Source organism: Schistocerca cancellata, chromosome 1 (assembly GCF_023864275.1).
Source record: "Schistocerca cancellata isolate TAMUIC-IGC-003103 chromosome 1, iqSchCanc2.1, whole genome shotgun sequence".
Taxonomy (NCBI): domain Eukaryota; kingdom Metazoa; phylum Arthropoda; class Insecta; order Orthoptera; family Acrididae; genus Schistocerca; species Schistocerca cancellata.
Genome location: NC_064626.1, coordinates 631,757,944 through 631,778,936, shown reverse-complemented (window position 1 = coordinate 631,778,936; position 20,993 = coordinate 631,757,944). Strand labels below are relative to the sequence as shown.

Sequence of the window (20,993 nt, the reverse complement as noted above, 5' to 3'; positions counted from 1 at the left end):
CCATTGACTATAAGATATTTAAAATATAAGCTTACCAAAGATCAGCATTATGGTCATATGGACTTTCCTCAATGAGTTCTGGTGCCATGTAAAGGGGCGTTCCTTTAATGGAGGTAAGCACATGTGTTCCAGCACTCATACTTCTTGCAAATCCGAAGTCACACAATTTTGCGGTACCATTCCCTTCAATCAGGATGTTTTGTGGCTTCAGATCCCTTAAACATGCAAAATGTGGACATTAATTAAACAGCTGGCAGGAATTTGAGTACAACATGTGATATTAATCCACACGGTTTTACTCCACGTAAAAGTTTAAAAAAATCTTGTCACTAAATTACTACAATCCAAAAATATAAAAGCCCAAACCACAATTTGAAGAAACGGGAGTGGCACAATACAAAATGTGGTGTTCGCTGTGTTATTCAGTGGTTTGGTATTTAACTAATTTGAAAATGGAAATGATAATCTTATTTTATTACATTGAGTAATTACTAAATAACTTTTCTCCCGGCTAAAGATTTGATCAAGTTGCTAAGAACTCCCAGTTAACGTCATGTTAAAGTGTTGTCTGTAAGTTGTGTAAGTGTCACTAAATCACAGTTCATACAACAGATTCTATACAACTATGGATTATGATGGAAACAGTTATCTTCAGCAAAATGATCATTAAAACCACAGAATATCAGCCGCACACAACACTGATGTATGTCACCTGAAACAATATTCTTCGCAACTCGTGCGTAATTAATTTCAGCTCCATACATCAGCTAGAAAAGTTTGTTATAACGATCGTGCTGTGAGCACTGTTTTTAAAGAACCAATCTGATTCGAATTATTTTCATTAAAATGAGTTTGGGACCACCGGTGCACATTTATTTTTACACATTTGTATTACGTTCAGCATTTATGTCTGCAGAGTTGCGTAATTTGAATTTGCCGCTGAGACAATTGTTAAGATGGCGGCAGACAATTGATAGAGACTTTCTATTGTTAGACCAAATAAGTATTTTAACTGCTTATTAAACTTTACAGAAACTTTACTTTCGTATTGTGCACTATTTAGACTTCATCAAGCAAACATTTGATATGTTTCTAAGGAAAACACAGACAAAAACGCGATACAAATCGCTATCATCAATGGCTGCGCTCCTTGCAGCGGAAAGAAACAATTAACACAGATAATGCTTACTGAGAGAAGAATTACAGTTACAAATAATTATTCACTCATGTTTATAATAATAATGAACTCTATTTTCAAGTAATAATTAACAAATAATTACAATTTCTTAACAGACCTCAATTTGATATGTGTCTTGCGTGCTGAACCTACAAAAGCCATCCAACAAAAGGTAAAAAGAAAAAAAAGGAAAACAATCGCAGATCATAAAAGGAATTTACAATTATCATTGTCTTTGTATGATACACATCAATATGTCTAATTACATCACAGAATATTATATAAATAATTAATTCACTATTTTTTCATATGCCGAATAGATAATGTTTATAACTGTTACAGGCATAATTTCCTCTCGTCGCACAGTAGCCAAAAATTTATCACGTGGATGTTACAAAAAGCAAATGGAAGTGTTTGTTGATGACTGGATAATCAGTATGCCATATGTCCTACCATATTCAAATTTAATTTCAGAATTTTCAAGAATTTAAAATAAGTTGGAGCTAATATTTGGCCCAATAACAATACTTTTGATGAATTATATTTTTTAGCTGTTCGACATTCAGTTATATTTCTTTATGTAGAGTTGTTAAAGTTGCTACTACTGTAAACTGAAAAGCAGTATGCTTATGCATACAATTTTCTTTTCTATTTATATGTAGCCAGAAGATACAGGCTAAGTTACCTTATCAAAGAAGTCCTCTGAATGAAGACAATGGAACTCTTAAGGGAAGGTGGTGGTGTTGCATACAGTGGATGAGCTGAGTAAGGAAGAGGGAAGGGAAAGGGAGGGGCTAAGAGAAAATGAGTGAACAACAATAAATAAAAGAGAAAGGAATATGGCTCTGCTGCAACCAGAGGTAGTGTTACGAGGCACAATGAGAAAACAACAAAGGATGATTCATAGGCTCTAACATTTATGAGTCAGAACTGAAGTGAGAGGGAGAGAGTAAATTAATGATAAATAAAGAAGGTAACAGATTTAGATGAGGCAAGGTGACAACAATGACAGAGATTGGGGAAGTGCAGAAAGTACTAAGTTTGAGGAAATAGTGATTGTGGGACAGAATAATTGTTTTAACAGGCAGTTGCCATCTACACAATTCAAAGAAGGTAATATTTGGATAAAGGTTACAGATGATACTGATAAAACAGCCATTGATGTTGAACTTGTCTTCAGTACTTTGCTTTGCTTCCGCATGGTAACACAATTCCACGGTCACAATTTGGCAGCAGTCATTCATCCAGATGCACAGCTGGTTGATTATCATTCTCAAAGGAAGATCACGCAGAAGCTGGAAAGGACTGGTATATGATGTGTTGCTTTTACTTGGATGATTATGCCTCTGGCAAGTTAAATTATGCCATTATATGATAGATGGAGCCTGGGATTGATCGTACAACATCTGCCACATGTATGTAACTCAAGCTACAAGGTGTTGGAAATGGGATCTACTTCAATGTGACCTGAGATATTTTGATCATTAGGTGCCTGTGTGTTCCTTTGCTCTGAAGCAGTTTGAAAACTGAGTGACTACATTCCAATCCTTATTCATGCCCATCTCTATCGCCCCAAGTCACTATAAGGTGAGTGGTCGTCCATATTCATTCCACTGTTTGCATCACACCCTGCATTTTCCAGTACCATAGTGTGTACTGTCTTTAACAATGCAACTAGGCTTTTGGCTGACTGCTGCATTTATTACATTCAAACTGTTTATTGAAGACGCAAATAAATTTATTAGCCCTTAGAATTGTAATTCTAGCCATCTGCAACATGTGGAAGCACCTGGAGGAAATGTTTTCTTCCACTCGAGGTATTCCACTGCTGTATCTGCTTGTGGTCGAGTGATAAACCCTATGCAATGTAGAAACAAAGTTGAGCATTTGACGCTAATATTTCCTTAATTTTTTGAAACCATATTTTTCTGTATGTGACAGGTACTTGTCTGACAGAGGGAAAATGACTGTTTCTGTAAAGCAAGATACAAATTATAATTTCATATTGTATCATGTATGTGATGATATCGGTGTTGGTGTGTAAATTCTCAGTTGAGATGCTGCTGCTGTTCTTATGTTTCCATGAGTATCATGTGGATATATAACACTGAACAAATCTTTGTTTATGCAGCAAAAAAGTTATCTAAAAATGATGAATTCAAGCATGTAGCTTGCAATATTATGCCACATTATTGAAGACAACTTATGAAGTCATTTGATGTGTTTTCAAGTTTAAAATAAGACAGAGAAGAGGAAAATTGTCTCAATTGACACATGTGGACAAGAATTATTGTGACTGAAGAAGAAAAACTATCCGAAAAATTAACTGGTGAGGAGAATTGGGCAATTGCAGTTACCTACTTCTACACTCTGAAGTCTACCATGAAGTGCACAGTAGACGGTATATCCCACTGTACCAGTTATTAGAGTTTCTTCCAATGCCATACACATATGGGGCACTGGAAGACTGATTGTTTGAATGCATCTGTGTGTGCTGTAATTATTATAATCTTTTTCTCATGAGCCCTATGTGAGCAATATTTAGGAGGTTGTAGTACATTCCTAGAGCCATCATTTTAAGCTGGTTCTTGAAACTTTGCTAATAGACTTTCTTGAGATAGTTTATATCTTCCTAGAGTTCGTTTAGTTTCTTCAGCATCTCTGAGACACTTTCCCATAGATCAACCAAACCTGTGACTATTCGTGTTGTCCTCCTCTGTATATGTTGTATATCCCGTGCTAGCTCTACCTGGTACAGATCTCCCATACTTGAGCAATATTCCATAATGTGTCGCATGAGTGATTTGTAAGGGATCTACTTTGTAGACTCACTGTATTTTCTCAGTATTTTACTAATAAACTGAAGTATACCATCTGCTTTACCCACATCTGAACTATGTGATCATTATATTCTGTATCCTTACAAAGTGGTACACACAGTTAATTGTATGAGCTGACCTATTCCAACAGACTCATTGATATTATAGTCATACAATAGTATGGTTTTTTGTTTTTTTGAAGTACACAATTTTATATTTCTGAACATTTGAAACAAGTTGCTAATCTTTGGACCACTTTGAAATTTTACCAAGATCTGACTGAATATGTCTGCATCTTCTTTCCGACAGTACTGTATTATAGATATCTTGCATCATCTGCAAAAAGTCTGAGGTTACCACTAATGTTGTCTGCAAGGGTCCTAACACAATTCCCTGATGCACACCTGAAATCACTTCTATGTCTGACAATGACTCTCCATCCACGATAACATGCTGCATTCTCCATATCAACTGAGCCAGGTAGCGCAGTGCTTAGCATACTGGACTCACATTCGGGAGGACAAAAGTTCAAACCTGTGGCAGGCCATCCTGATTTAGGTTTTCCATAATTTCCCTAAATTGCTTCAGGCAAATGCCAGGATGGTTCCTTTCAAAGAGCACAGCCGACTTCCTCCTCCGTCCTTCCCTTATCTGATGGGACCGATGACCTCGCTGTTTGATCACCTCCCCCAAATCAGCCACCAACCAACCATCTCACTACCAAAAAGTCCTCAATCTCTTCACAAATGTCACATGATACCCCATATGATTGTACTTTGGACAATAAGTGTAGGTGTGATACTGACTGAAATGTTTTTTGGAGATCAAGAAAGACTGCACGTACCTGACTCCATTGACTCAAAGCTTGACTCAAAGCTTTCAGTATGCTGTGTGAGAAAAGTGGGAGTTGGGTTTCACATTTTTTTGGAAACCATGCTCTTTGGCGGTGAGATCATTTTGTTCGAGAAAGCTCATTATGTCTGAGCTCAGAATATGTTCTAAGATTCTACAACAAATTGATGTCAAGGATATCAGACTGTAGTTTTGTTGATAATTTCTATTACCCTTCTTGTGGATGGGTGAGACCTGTGCTTTCTTTCAAATATTGGTACTGTTTTTTGTTTATGGAATTTACAATACTTAATAGTTAAACAAGAGGCTAACTCAGCCACAAGTTCATTTTATTTTGGAATGGGACACAGTTTATGATGTGTAAGTGGTATTTTCGTCACATCAACAGTAAATGTTGAAAAATTAGCTATTTGGACAAAAGTGAATTCGAAGGCAAAGAAAAATCTCATTTTGTTACTACATCATAAAACACCCTTACTTCGAGTTGCCACATGTGAAACTGCAAAAGGTGTGTGGGAAAGGTTGCACCAGATTTATGATAGTCAATCTGTAGAAAATATTAACTTGTTGTGACCTAAGTTTCCTAATACTGAATGGGAATAGTGAGACGGTACACAAGGTCATTTTTCAAAATTAGATGAAGTTCAAACAAAGCTGTCTCTGCTAAATAAACCAATAGATGAAACTGATTTGTGTGCATGTTTACTTCAGTCATTGTCAAAATAATTTTATCACATTTGTGTAACTTGGTAAGATATACCACAAGGAGAGAAAACATGGTACAACTTACAGGAAAAATGTCTGAATTACACTACTGGCCATTAAAATTGCTACACCACGAAGATGACATGCTACAGACGCGAAATTTAACCGACAGGAAGAAGATGCTGTGTCATGCAAATGATTAGTTTTTCAGAGCATTCACACAAGTTTGGTGCCGGTGATGACACCTACAACGTGCTGACATGAGGAAAGTTTCCAACCGATTTCTCATACACATACAGCAGCTGACCGGCGTTGCCTGGTGAAACGTTGTTGTGATGCCTCGTGCGAGGAGGAGAAATGCGTACCATCACGTTTCCGACTTTGATAAAGGTCGGATTGTAGCCTATCGCGATTGTGGTTTATCGTATCGCAACATTACTGCTCGCGTTGGTCGAGATCCAATGACTGTTGGCAGAATATGGAATCGGTGGGTTCAGGAGGGTAATACGGAATGCCATGCTGGATCCCAATGACCTCTTATCACTAGCAGTCGAGATGACAGGCATCTTATCCGCATGGCTGTAACGGATTGTGCAGCCATGTCTCGATCCCTGAGTCAACAGATGGGGACGTTTGCAAGACGACAACCATCTGCACGAACTGTTCAATGACGTTTGCAGCAGCATGGACTATCAGCTCGGAGATCATGGCTGTGGTTACCTTTGATGCTGCATCACAGATAGGAGCGCCTGCGATGGTGTACTCAACGACGAACCTGGGCGCACGAATGGCAAAACGTCATTTTTTCGGATGAATCCAGGTTCTGTTTACAGCATCATGATGGTCGCATTCGTGTTTGGCGACATCATGGTGATCGCACATTGGAAGCATGTATTTTTCATCGCCATCACCTGGCGTGATGGTATGGGGTGCCATTGGTTACATGTCACGGTCACCTCTTGTTCGCAATGACAGCACTTTGAATAGTGGACATTACATTTCAGATGTGTTACGACCCGTGGCTCTACCCTTCATTCGATCCCTGCGAAACCCTACATTTCAGCAGGATAATGCACGAAAGCATGTTGCAGGTCCCATACGGGACTTTCTGGATACAGAAAATGTTCGACTGCTGCCCTGGCCAGCACATTCTCCAGATCTCTCAGCAACTGAAAACGTCTGGTCAATGGTGTCCGAGCAACTGGCTCATCACAATACGCCAGTCACTACTCTTAATGAACTGTGGTATCATGTTGAAGCTGCATGGGCAGCTGTACCTGTACACGCCATCCAAGCTCTGTTTGACTCAATGCCCAGGCATATCAAGACCGTTATTACAGCCAGAGGTGGTTGTTCTGGGTACTGATTTCTCAGGATCTATGCACCCAAATTGTGGTGAAAATGTGATCACATGTCAGTTCTAGTATAATATATTTGTCCAATGAATACCCATCTATCATCTGCATTTCTTCTTGGTGTAGCAATTTTAATGGCCAGTAGTGAATGAGTTGCAAATAAAGGAAGAGATGAAACAAATGTAGTAACTTCAGTGTTTCCACAATCCAAGAGAAGGACATCAACATGACAGAAATAAAATGGTTCTTATGCAAAAAGGCGAAATTCATGCAAACATGATGTGAAGAAGTATTTTTCTTGTGGTAAAAGTGGACCTATTTCGAAAGACTGCAAAGCAAATTGTGCCTTGAAATGGAAAGGTAAAGGTCATCTATCTAGGAACTTTCCTAGCTGTGGTAAGTCTACAATATAATGTAACGCAATGCAATACAACACAATCATTCTGATTCTGCAATGTTACAGGCTGTGAAAAAGTCATCAGTAGCAATTCCAGGAAAAACTTGGTTTGAGAAATCTGAATTATCTGAAAATGTAACTATATTAGTAGGTGATGAGTGGTACATTGGCAGTGTTGCAGTACATCACGTAACAAATTGTTGAGATTGATATGTTTCATTCACTCCTCTTGATACACCAAAGAAAATGGACAGCACTCAGAATAATGAGCAGATCAAAGCATTTGGAAGTAACCATACTGATGTTGAAAGTTTTGATGGTAAAAGGGTGAACCAGGCATATTTTGAAGATGTGTGGTACTATCCAGATGACGCTTGTAATTTATTGTTAGGTAGGCTTGAGAGAAATGTATTGATCAAAGTATCGAAAATGACAGTAAAATGAAGTAACACACAAACTGCTGTTGCTTTATCTGAAGGCAAGAAAGAACTTCATCCTTTCACAATGAAAGTGATTCAGCACCAAAAATTGTTTGTTGTAAAGGAAGCTACCAATACTCTTGAAAGGTGATGTTAGCAGCCGATGTTAAGTAGCAGGGTTGGGGTTGGGGTTGGGGTTGTTTGGGGGGAAGAGACCAAACAGCGAAGTCATCGGTCTCATCAGATTAGGGAAGGATGGGAAAGGAAGTCGGCCGTGCCCTTTCGAAGAAACCATCCTGGCATTTGCTGGAGCCCTTTCGAAGGAACCATCCTGGCATTTGCTGGAGCCCTTTCAAAGGAACCATCCCGGCATTTGCCTGGAGCGATTTAGGGAAATTACGGAAAACCTAAATCAGGCTGGCCGGACGCGGGATAGAACCGTTGGCCTCCTGAATGCGAGTCGAGTGTGCTAACCACTGCGCTACCTCACTCGGTTCTTCAAAGGTGACTTGAAGGATTTAGGCACCAGAGTAAATGACATGTAAAATCATTCTTGACAGCACATGGTACCGATGTAAAGATTGATGGGGAATATTGTAAAGATTGTATGCTAAGTAAACACCATTGGCTAGTTTTAGGTAACCAAGCTGATAAATAATCTGGTCCAGGATGATGTCTGTGGTCCAATGAAAGGAAAGGATTTAGCTGGCTATCAATATTTTCTTTTATTAAGGGTGACTTTTATGGCTTCGGAGTGACAAATTTTTTATCGCAAAAAGATGGGGTTGTACAGAATTTGCCAATTTCCATTAAGATGGTGAAAAAACAAACTCAACTGAATATTAGAGAATTGTGCACTGATGTGGAAATGAGTTTGATAACAGTGACATAAAGAGAGCTGAGTCAATTGGGTTGAAACATTCTGTGACTGTGCCATACACACCACAGCAAAATGGAGTTGCTGAATGGGAGAACAGGATTATCTATGAGATGGTGTGTCCATGGCTTCAGTCAGCAAGGCATATTCCAAAAGCATTGTGGAGAGAAGCTGTACTTGCTGCAACTCACACTCTTGACTGATCTGGATGGAAATAGTTTGACACTAAATCTTTGGAAAATTATATAGTTGGCTATGATGACTATAACTGTCGTATATACTTTCCAGTTGAGTTATTATCAGCTCAGATGCAAAATTAAAGGATGAAACATTATGACCACCATTGATGAATGTTATTAACAAGTTTGCTGAAGTCTCAACTGTGGATGATTTTAAAAATAAAACACCATATAAAGTGAATGATCAGGAAACCTTCCAAGAAAATCATGATCATGTGGATGTGACTGAATAGGCAAATGGTGTTTCTTTAAATGAAGCTAAAAAGTGATGGACAATGAGCTTTGAGGAGCAGGGAAATGACTAAAAAGCCAACAAGTTACCATGATGAACCTGAGCAAATGAAGGTGATGATGCTGAGGGAAGTTCCAAAAGACTATGATGAAGCACTGAAGTCTTCAGATGCAAAAATTGGAAAGGTGAAATGGATGAAAAAATGCACTCATATAAAAATATTGTACCTGGAAATTAGTTGATTTACAAGCCAGAAGAAAAGCTATAGGTAACTGCTAGGTGTTTGCAACAAAATTGAATAATAACAATGATGATGTCCACTACAAGGCAAGATTTGTTGCAAAAGGGCTTAGTCAGAGGCCAGAAGTTGATTTTTCTGAAACATTAAACCCTTTTGTTAGGTTTGAAACAATCAGAGCCATTTTCTGTGCAGCTGTTCAATGAACTTGGAAGATTAAAAAATTTACTGTCAGAATAACATTCCTGAATGGTAAACGTCATGTGTGCTGACTCCTTTGAAGCTTGCATGGAGTGAAGCAAGTAGCAAAATGTTGGTATGTTTGCTTGAATGAGTACTTAAGAAATTAAGCACTTAAGAAATTAAATCTATCAGAGAGCAAAACTGATTTACATATACACTTTGATGGGAATCTAATCCTTTTATTTCATACGGATGATGCACTGATGATGGGATCCGATGAAATGGTTCATAGTTAGACAATAAAATTACAAGAAGAGCTTGATATTGTGGTTATCAAAGTGAATTGTTATCTAAGCTTCAAAATCCAAAGATTTGAAAATTGTTTAAAGATTAATCAGACTGCATATGCAAAAAAAGTGTTGGCAAGGTTTGGTATGACAGAGCAGATCCAGTATCATTATGTGTTGGACCTGGATGGGTAGCTAGTGATTCACCACCAGCTAATAACACTGACACAAGAGATTATAGGTAGTCTCATGTATTTAACATTGCGAACACATCCAGATCTAACACATGCTGTCAATGAGAGCACAAGATTTATCTAATAAAGCCCACCTTAAACTGGTTAAATGAATTCTTCACTGTCTATAAGATACAACTGACAATGAAATACAGTTTAGAAAATTAATGACTTCTGTTATAGAACCTAATAGTGACACCAATCATGCAAGAGAAAAATTGATAGAAGTTCAAGTGGTGTTCTAATGAGGTATTGTGGTGGACCAGTAATCCAGAAAAGTAAAGTTAAAAATGTGTTGCACAGTCATCATTGGGAGCCAAATTTGTTGCTATAAGTGAGACAAGTAAATCACTAATGTGGCTGGATCATTTATTGAAGCAAGCTAAAATTATTGAAGAAAGTTCACTTGCTACATTAAATGCTGATAACCAAAGTACTATTAAATATGTAAAAGGTACAGGATTCCATGAGCACTCTAAAAATATTGAAACTTGTTTTCAGTAAGTACGGCAGTTAGTCAGTGCGAAGAAGATCAATGTAGAACATGTTTCAGCAAAAGAGGGAGAAACAGAAATTTTTATGAAGGGTCTACCAGCGAAGCTATTATGAAGAAAGTAAACTTTGATTGGAATGACTAAGTTAGTGAGCCAATAATGAAATATGAACATGGTGGGAGAGTGTAAAGGAATGCATAAACCATAATTTCATATTTTATTTTATATGTAATGATATCAGTGTTGTTGTGCAAGTTCTTTGATGAGTTGATGTTGTTCTTGTTATGTTGCCATGAGTAACATATTGATGTGTGTGGTGTCTGTTCTTTTGGAGATGTCTGAAAGAATACACACTATTTTTTGATTCAACAGTCATATACACATGATGTAACAGAAATTCAGACCTCAGTCACAACTGAGCATTGAAATAATTCCAATGGTATTGCCCTGGACAAGGACTCCCACTAAAGGGGCCACACCGTGGTTCAGGTCGAAAAAAATTGATTTTCAGTTTTCATCATATTTCAATAGATTAAGGTTTTATTTAAGTACTCTGAAAAGGATTTCGCTGATTTTTTTTTTTTTTTTTCCAAGCATTTAAAGAGCATTTTCCAACCACGTGTGTTTATGTGCCATGCCCACTTTTCTGTCACTCACTTTTCTGCATATATTTTAGATCGTTATATCCCCTACATTGCATGTTAGGGCCTTTTTTTTACTCCCGAGTGTGTTGGCTATCCTTGGAATGCAACGATCGGTATTCTTTTGTTTCTGCTGTTTGTAAACAACACACTTTCAAATTAATTTTGATCAAGTGTGATTGCGAGTAGTTGTTATACTTACGTTTGCAGTGCCTGTTTATGTGTGTTTTGTTGTGTTTATTGAAGATGATGAAACATAAAGGCATTTTCAAGAAACGACAATTTAGAGGAAGCAAGTTTAGAAAGCTTTCTGCACAAGGGGTTATGCCACCTGGCAACAATGTTTGTAATTGTAATTCTTCAACAAGTGCATCATCAAAGAAGCTCTCACCATTTCAAGAGAGTTACAACGAATTTACTGTAAGTGACAAGGGGTGCAGTAATTGCAGTAGCCACCAGAAAGATCGCGGGAGGCACACATCGGCACGGCATGTCACGGACAGTAGTTGCTGCAAGTAAAGTCCAGTCCACCAGAGGGCATGCAAGAATTTGGCCGCACCCTCTGCTGGCGGAACAACAACTCAGGCAGCACGGGCCGTGCCCAGTCAGTTTTACATTGGGCATGCCTGACAGACAGTTCCCGGTCTACACTATGTGAAGTGCGACGGACAACATGAATCGTGTTAATACAGTAACATTATTATAAATTTGAGAATATTATCAGATGTAATTTGTAAATTTGAACAATGTAGACAGTGTAGTGAGTCACAGAGTGTGAAAATTTGTGAGAGTGCCATTGGGACAAAAGGCCTAGCAATTGCTTTGGATTTAATTTGCACTAAATGCTCAGCTGTGATTTCATTTATGAGTTCTTCAAAACCAGATGCAAGTGGCCTTTATGAAATCAATACTAGATTAGTTTATGCCTTACAATCCATTGGCAAGGGCATGGCTGCAGGGAGAACTTCTTGTTCAGTGATGAACTTACATCAACCACCGAATAAATTTGAAAAACTGACTGCAATATTAGAGAAAGCTGTAGGTGAGGTCAGTGAGGAAAGCATGAAACTGGCTGCTAGGGAAACAGTGGAAGAAAATGATGGATGTTCAGATATTGCAGTTGCACTTGATGGAAGTTGGCAGAAAAGAGGACATACTTCTCTGAATGGAGTAGTGGCTGCCACGAGTGTAGACACCAGTAAAGTGTTAGATGTGTTGATAATGTCTAAATATTGCACATGTTGTAAAGTCAATGAACATAAAGAACACAACTGTGTGGCTAATTTTAGAGCAACAAGTGGTGGTATGGATGTTCATGGAGTACAACAAATATTTCATCACTCTGTAGAAACAAGAGGCGTACGGTACACCAAATATTTGGGCGATGGTGACAGTAAGGCATACAACAATGTAGTGAACTCTAAGCCATATGGAGATGCCATTATCAGCAAAATAGGATGTGTAGGCCTTGTTCAAAAATGTTTGGGAACAAGGCTGGGAAAACTAACTGTTGATATGAGAGGAAAAAATTAGAAGATGGAAAACTGTTGACCAGACAGGGTCAGTTAACTAAAACTGAAATAGAAAATGTGCAGATATACTGTGGGCAGGCAATTAGGAGAAATAAAGAAAATCTGGAGGCAATGAAGAGAGATGTTTGGGGCATATTTTTCCAGAAGTCCTCTACTGATGATAAGCCATGTCATGGATTGTGTCCATCAGGAGAAATTCGTGGTGTAAATACAATAGGGCTCAGGCAAATGGAGAATCTTACTCTCACCAGCATTCTCTTCCTGCTGCTCTTATTACAGCAATTAAACCAATTTTCAGAGACTTGGCTCATCCTGAACTTCCAAGGAAATGTCTGCATGGGCAGACACAGAACCCAAATGAATGTTTCAACAGCATAATTTGGAACCGCCTTCCTAAAACTGTATTTGTAGGCATGCATACAGTGAAATTTGGAGTTCACGATGCTGTTATTACATTCAATTGTGGTAATGTTGGAAAATGTTGGGTACTGAGAAGGCTGAGAATTAATCCTGATGAAAATATGATCACTGGGTTGCAACACTGCGATAAAATAAGGATAGCCGATGCAGAAAGGTCTGCATCTAATACGGCCAAGAAAGGAAGACAAACACCCAGGAAGGTGAAAAAGAAGCTGGAAGAACTGCTAGAGGCCAAAGAAGGGCCATCATATGCAGCAGGACAGTTTTAATTAACTGTAAGTAACAAATTTCAAAAGTTTTTCTATAAAGTCAATTTCCCACAAACTAAAGTTTTCAGTACATATGCCCCATTCTATCAGAAACTATCACAGATAAATGAATGAAATTTTCAGAGACTCTGCACAACATAAAAAGCCACCTCCGGTACTACATTCATTAATATTCCCCATTAGGAAGTTCAGAAAAAAATATTTTCTGCAGAAAAAACTTAATATTTTTTGTTAATAAATTTAAAAAATTATTTCTTAAAAAACTATAAAATGGATAAAGTAGATTTTAGTACAGTTGACTCTATTAGCATCATGTAACATACAGTAAAAGTATTAAGGTCCTGCATCAAATAGTTTTTTCAGAAATGGGTCAAATACTTGCCTAAATTAACATGGGTTAGATAGGCAGGGTGTGGTCCCCTTAAGTGAGTGGACACATTAACCTCTTCGGCTATCTGAACACACTTTCCATCCAGCCCAAATACTCAACACATCTCGCAATATCTTCCACCATCCACTATCCTCAGTGCTTGCAGCTTCATTTGACTCCTCCTCCTCCTCCTCCTTCTTCTTCTTCTTCTTCTTCTTCTTCTCCTCCTCCTTTTTCACCTTTCAGATGAGACCCAGCAAACATGCCAAGTGCACACTTGCCTGCTATTTCTCTGAGTGTCAATTACCTGTCTAATCTTGTAACTCCCAATGATCAACATACGCACCCTCAAAGCTTCTCTGAACCTATCAAGATGATCGGCCACTGGCTCAAGACGCAAAGCATTTCATGCTGACTCAGCTTTTTTACAACAGTGGAAAACATCTCAATTCTGTTGCTACAGTGTAAGAGGACAGCCATGTGGCTAATCCCACATGCCTTTCACTCACAGAACAGAGATGTGTGATCCTACCAGTGTCCATCACGTTTTAAAAAAAAGGACAAACTAGTCACATATTGTGCAATAGAAGGCACAAAAACATTTGTGTTTATAAAGGATTCCAGCAGCACCAAAGGTCCTATTATTTTCATTATAGGTGTCCCAACATTGCTGCAGCTTAGGTCACCAGACTGAAACTTGTCAACTGTGACTTATAACTGTTTCCAGATGGTAGCCAAATCTATTGCAAATTCACACAGGCACAGTTACTATGTGTCTCCAGCAATGCAAAACTTGTAGTGTAACATATCATTTGGATGAAGTGATGTGTTGTGCATTGTCTACCAAACTGACAAATGATCATCACTGTGAAAGTATTTATTTTTATTGGTTGGTTAATCTATAATAGTTTACTGTTTGGAAGTTTATGATTCATTGTGCATGTACATCGGTATGGATGGATGCAGTGTGTCTGCAAAGTGGGATGATGATAGCAGCTTTACTGCACCTCACGGTACTTGCTGGTTTGGCAGTTTATTCCATGTTGCAGTATCCTGGCTTGGAGATGCGTGGCATGCCATGGAAGTGGGTATACAGTGACAAGGGGAGTGATGTATGGAAGGAAAAAAAGATTATTGTCTGTCAGAACAGGTTAAGAGAACTCTCATTAATGGCCCACAGAATGCATGTAATATTACAGTGTATGTATAAATATGAATCTTTATGAAAAATCAATATAATCGTATTTCTGAAATGTTTTCTCTCCGTTGGTAGAAAGTTGAAAATGTGAGAGTTTACTGCTGCCAGCACAGGAGAAGTTGCAACAGAAAAAGAAGTCCACATTAAAGAAGAATTACACAGTTTGTCTGAATGTTTAATCAAGAAGCAGCAGATCAAAAATAAAAATCATGGCAATCATAAAATAAAAATCATGGCAATCATAATCTAAACATACTATCTCAAAGAACAGAAAACACTTCAGTATTCCACCCCAAGTGCACCAACTGGAATACTTTTGTGCTGGAAAATCAAGTAAATTCAAATAAGAATAATAGTAATCAAGAAGAAATAAACAATTTTGAAGGAACATTTCATCAGAGAGTATCGCTGTTGTCCTTAGCAACAGAATCAACAGCCATGATAACGGCTGTGTACAAACCATCACCAATACTGCAGTGGAAGAAATTTAAGAACTGACTGGTTGATGAGTTATTACTAAACCCATCAGCAATGCTTACATCAGAGAAGAGTTTAATAAATCCACAAGCCAGAAAACCATGGACTACAACTTCTAAGAATGACAATTGTTTCATTAATCCACAATGACACCCCAGCAGTTGACAGTAATCATGTATGCTATGCATCAACCTACAGCAATGCAGTTCACCCAGCACAGTGATCCAGCTTCCTGTTGGCATCATGATTCAGCAAGATACACAAGCATTGTTTGGTGAGTTGTGATAAATACAACCTGATTTCTTTTTGTTATGGTGATGGTATAATATGTAAACAGTTATAGGACATTGGTGTGTGAAATATTGTTTACTGGAAATAATGCTGTCAATGCAACAATTCTTCATAAGAGCAGATTAGTATAAAACCTAGTCTTGTTGTTACTTTATGCTGGTAGTGATGAGAGACATGGAGGAGCACTTGCAAGATTTGTTTTTAAATGTTTGAGGGAATAATTAAGGGCAGATTTAAAAGTAGATTTTAAGTTTCCAGGCGATGAACTGAATACTAAACTTGATGCTAGAATTGAAACTCAAGGTGTTAAGTATGAAAATGTTTTGGCAGTGAGTAAAGACCAAATAATCATTGGATGACAGACTAGAAATCACTAGTACACCTAGTACACAAGCAGTCTGCTTATGTCTGTATATGTGTGGATGGATATGTGTGTGTGTGTGCGCGCGAGTGTATACCCATCCTTTTTTCCCCATAAGGTTAGTCTTTCCGCTCCCGGGATTGGAATGACTCCTTACCCTCTCCCTTAAAACCCACATCCTTTCGTCTTTCCCTCTCCTTCCCTCTTTCCTGACGAAGCAACCGTTGGTTGCGAAAGCTAGAATTTTGTGTGTATGTTTGTGTTTGTTTGTGTGTCTATCGACGTGCCAGCGCTTTCGTTTGGTAAGTCACATCATCTTTGTTTTTAGATATATTGTTACAGGTATTAAATTTAAACACAGATTATCTATTAGGCTCAGACCTTTTAGCTAATAAGAAAATATTATTTGACTTGAGCCAGAAAAATAGCTGTAGGGAAAACAGGTAATGAAGAAGCTAGCTTTTGAAAATAATTCATCAGAATTTAAGGAAGATACATCTTTGGAGGAACATAGTCATTTCGTGGCATCTATTGATATTATTGTACTAGAGGAATATAACTGACTGATTGATTGATTGATAAACGTTATGGGACCAAACGGTGAGGTCATCAGTCCCACAATTCCAAAGTTACTCACCAAAGAGAGATGGTCCGCTAAAAGTGGACGGATCCTGTCAGAAGAGTCAAACTATAAAACGAGGAAGTTACAACACACACAGTAGAAGGCATAAAAGAGTAAACCAAATTCATAAACTGGAAAAGACAGAGGGATAAAAGAGTGGTCTTTCCATGGGGAATGAGATGGGACTCCACACTGAGAAAACATGAAGAGAGGCCTCAACCACAACCAACCTGTCCCTGCTCAAGGAATGAAGCAAAACCTTACATTTAAAAATAAAAACCATTTTCATGGAGGAAACTGAAGTCCAGTTCAGCCATCTGTGAATCATCTGCTAATATTGAAATTAAGGAAGCTGGAAGACTACACTTAATATGAAGGACCAAAAGAAGGGGACATTACACCAATAAGCTCTCCAATAAAAATTGGAAGGGGGCTGCGAAACCTCTAATCATGAAGGATAACTAAAATGTGATGTTGCCAAGCCTTGTCGTATGCATTATGCAGATCAAAGACAACTGCAACAAGATGCCAGCGGCTAGCAAAAGCCTGTCGGATTGCTGTGGGATACCATCAGTCTGAGTCCACAACCACACTGTGGAGGTGGTTCATTACACAAAAGAAAACAATGGGTCAGCCTGGTATGACCAATGCTTAGACAGCAGAAGGCAGTGGACTCCTTCTCAGAGGGGTGCAAGGAAGAGTGCCAAACCACAGTAGTTTCCTTGATTGTGAGGAGTTTATTATTGAGAGCAGTAGTGCACCAGACGTCATTCCACTTTTAAGCAAAGAGAGGTTTGATGTCGATCCACATATTTGCAGCTGGAATCGTGAAAGGGAATAGGGAGTTAAGTATCTGCCTCTCTAGCCAAATGGTCAGCAAGTTCATTCCCTGGGATGCCCACATGACTTGGGACCCACAGAATAACAACTGAGCATGTGGCATGACCAAGGGCAGAAGGAAGTCTTGTATAGCAGAGACCAAAGGGTGATGAGAGTAGGATTGGTCAATAGTCTGCAGGATGCTCATTGAGTTGGTACATACTAAAACACTATTGGTGGAGGCTTGAGAAACAAAATGGAGATGGCTAGCAGCTCTGCTGTGAACACATTACATCTTCCTGGCAATAAATGGTATTCTAAGACTGTAGGAGATGCGAAAACATATTGTGCCTTATCTATTGTCTAACAACCATCAGTGTAGAAAATGGTAGTACCCTGTATCTCTGCGTGGATGGTATGTACAAAACTCTGGAAGACCAAAGGAGCAACAGAGACCTTTGGACTGTGGAATAGGTCGATCCTAATCCTTGGTCTAGGCACCATCCAAGGCGGAGTGCAGGAGGAAATACACAGGGTGCACTTCTGTGAGTTGAGATGAAGCTCCTGAGAGGGGGAAGTGAGATGCAGTCCAACTGGCAATTCCCCCCATGGGCAGTTAGCAGGGCAGAGGCAACCCTTGTTTACAAAGAGGACAGGGTATACAGAATGGTCAGGGAATCAATGAATGGCAGCTGCATAATAATCTAGGAGTTGGCTCCATTGTATTTGTAGAGGGGGAATCCCCGCTTCTGTGAGGAGACTGTCAACAAGACTAATGTGAAAGGCACCAATAGCCAGATGCACCTCACAATGGTGAAAACAGTCAAGTATTATCAGAGTGAAAGGAGCCACTGAGCTATAAACACGCCTACCATGATCTAGTCTGGACAAGACCGCAGCACAGTAAAGATGGAGAAGAGGGGAACAGTCTGCATCCCAAGAAATGTGGGTCAGGAGGCGGAGAGCATTAAGCTTCTGCATGCACATGCAGTCTTCAGGTGGAGAAAATGGGGCAGACAAGTGAGCTTATTATCAAAAATAATGCCTAAGAAAAAGGACTGTGCTACAACATCTAGGCACTGGTCACCTAAATAATGTTCTGTATAGGGGCATACTGTGGGTCAATGACAAAAATGCATAACAGGCGCTTTGAGGAAGCCATGAGGAAGCCATGGGTACGGTGCATAAAGAGGCATGTTGGATGGTGCCTAGCAGTGGGCACTTAGCGGATGCTACTGCGTGGGTGCTGTACCAGATGCAAAAATCATCGACATACAACGCCAGGGTAACCACAACCCAACAAAGGTTACAAGTCCGTTGATGGCTATAAGGAAGAATGTGACACTTAACACAGAAACCTGTGGGGTACTGTTCTCCTGAATGTAAGGAGTGCTGAGTGAAGAGACAGCTTGAACTCTGAAGAGGCAGTGGGATAAAAGCTCTCCAATAAAAATTGGAAGGGGGCTGTGAAACCTCTAATCATGGAGGGTAACTAAAATGTGATGTTTCCAAGCCTTGTCATATGCATTATGCAGATCAAAGACAACTGCAACAAGATGCCAGCGGCTAGCAAAAGCCTGTTGGATTACTGTTCCCAATCTGAACAAATGGTAAGTTGGAGATCATCCTTCCCAGAAGCCACACAGATACAGGGACAAAAGGCCCCGAGATTCGAGTACCCAATATAATCGGAAGCTAAACATCCTCTCAAGCAGTTTACAAAGTATGTTCATCAGGCTAATTGGGTGGTAGCTGTCGAGAGACGTTGGCTGTCTCACCATTGTGAGGAGATGGCACCCGTGAGTCAAATATAGTTGAAGACCCTGAGATGTTGCCTCTGGCTAACATCCAAATGTTGGATCATCTGGTTGTGGATGGAATCCAGGCCTTGGGTCGTGTCATTTGAAGAAGTAAGGACCTGCAAGAATTCCCACTCAGTAAAGGGTTCACTACAAGGTTCAGTTTGGTGGGGGTTGAAACAGAGCGGGGTCTGTTAAACTCTGCATTTTTGGCAGAGAAAGCTAGCAAGGTAGGATGAGGATGCCGATCTTATTGCAAAGAGTGTTGTGAGTTCTGCAAGGACCAATGGATCAGTGCACAGACCCCCTTGGAGAATAAGACCCTGGACATAGACTGTTGCTGGTGGCCCAGAAGGCTACAAAGCTTGAACCAAACCTGTGATGAAGAGGCATATGTTCGCAGGCAGGAAACATAGCACTCCTGCTTAGTAAGATAGCAAGCCTTGGCATGGAGATGTTTAAAGGTGTGAAGATTGGTGTCTGAAGGGTGTTATTTAAATCACTGTCATCCATTGGCAGTCCTGGATAGCAACTGCTATGTCCTTGGTCCACCATGGTACCGGTCGACGACGACGGGGATCTGTGGATAGAGGAATAGCAGTACCAGTGGCATGAAGAAGAGTGGCAGAGATATCCTGCATGACTGCATCAATACTATCTGAGAGAGAGGTGTCGAAGTGGACAGCAAATGTATATGCACCAGGCCGACAGGCCCCCACATGGTTCATTCCACAGAGCCATGTGGGGGCTTGTCGGCCTGGTGCAGCAGGGAAATGAGAGAATCACTGGAAAGTGGTCACTGTCACAAAGATCATCATGGGGTGACCATTGTAGGGAAGCAATGAGAGTAGGTGAGCAGATTGTGAAATCAATAGCAGCAAAGGTGTCATGAGCAGCACTGAAGTGGAGAGGAGCCATCATTGAGGAGACACAAATCAAAGTCTGTAATAAGTTGGTCAATTAGAAGATCCCTAACCATCAAAGTGGCACTCCCCTGCAGGGGGTGACGTGCATGGACGTCCCTGAGTAGGAGGTACGGTGGAGGGAGCTGCTGTATTAAGGCAGGCAGAGCAACATAAGGAAGTGACCTACCAGGAGGGAGGTAGACATTGAAAATGGTGATTGCTGGGGTTGTTCGCCCTCTTACCACTATTGCTTCCAGGTTGGTGTAAAGGGGGATCCAGTCACTAATGACATCGGTGCGAACGAAAGTGCAGACCCCTCCAGACACTATTCAGGGGCCAGCATGGTTCTGAAAGGACGCTCAATAACCACAAAAAGTTGTAGAGTGGTCATCACGGAAGTGCGTTTCCTGAAGAGCATGACAGAATACAGAATAAGAGGAAATGAGTCGTTGAATTTCCAATAGGTGATGGAAATATCCGTTGCAATTCCACTGGATTATCATGTGTGTGAGAGAGAGAGAGAGAGAGAGAGAGAGAGAGAGAGAGAGAGAGAGAGAGAGAGGGGCTTTGGGGCCCTTGGAGCATGGGTCCTCATCTGACTCGCGGTAGCAAGCTTCCTATTCTGAGAATGCTGGGGAGGGGTGTTCCGAGAGGGAGCCCCATCCCTAGCACGAGCCAGAGAAGGGGATAAATTCCCTGGTGGAGGGAAGCAATAGGAGTCACCAAGGTTGAGGATAGGGAAGGGGGAAAAATGGGGATAAGCCGAAACAAAGGAAGGAGTA

The 20,993-nt window shown here is 39.8% G+C and overlaps 1 protein-coding gene across 2 annotated transcripts in view; it reads right to left on the bottom strand.

The window, feature by feature from the left end:
* LOC126183213 (serine/threonine-protein kinase fused) overlaps positions 1 to 20,993 on the bottom strand; it is a 195,830-nt gene that overhangs the window by 114,869 nt on the left and 59,968 nt on the right. For both annotated transcript variants that reach the window (XM_049924999.1, XM_049925006.1), the window contains exon 4: positions 36 to 215. In XM_049924999.1, coding sequence (XP_049780956.1) covers positions 36 to 215 — 180 coding nt within the window. The remainder of the gene's footprint in view (positions 1 to 35; positions 216 to 20,993) is intronic.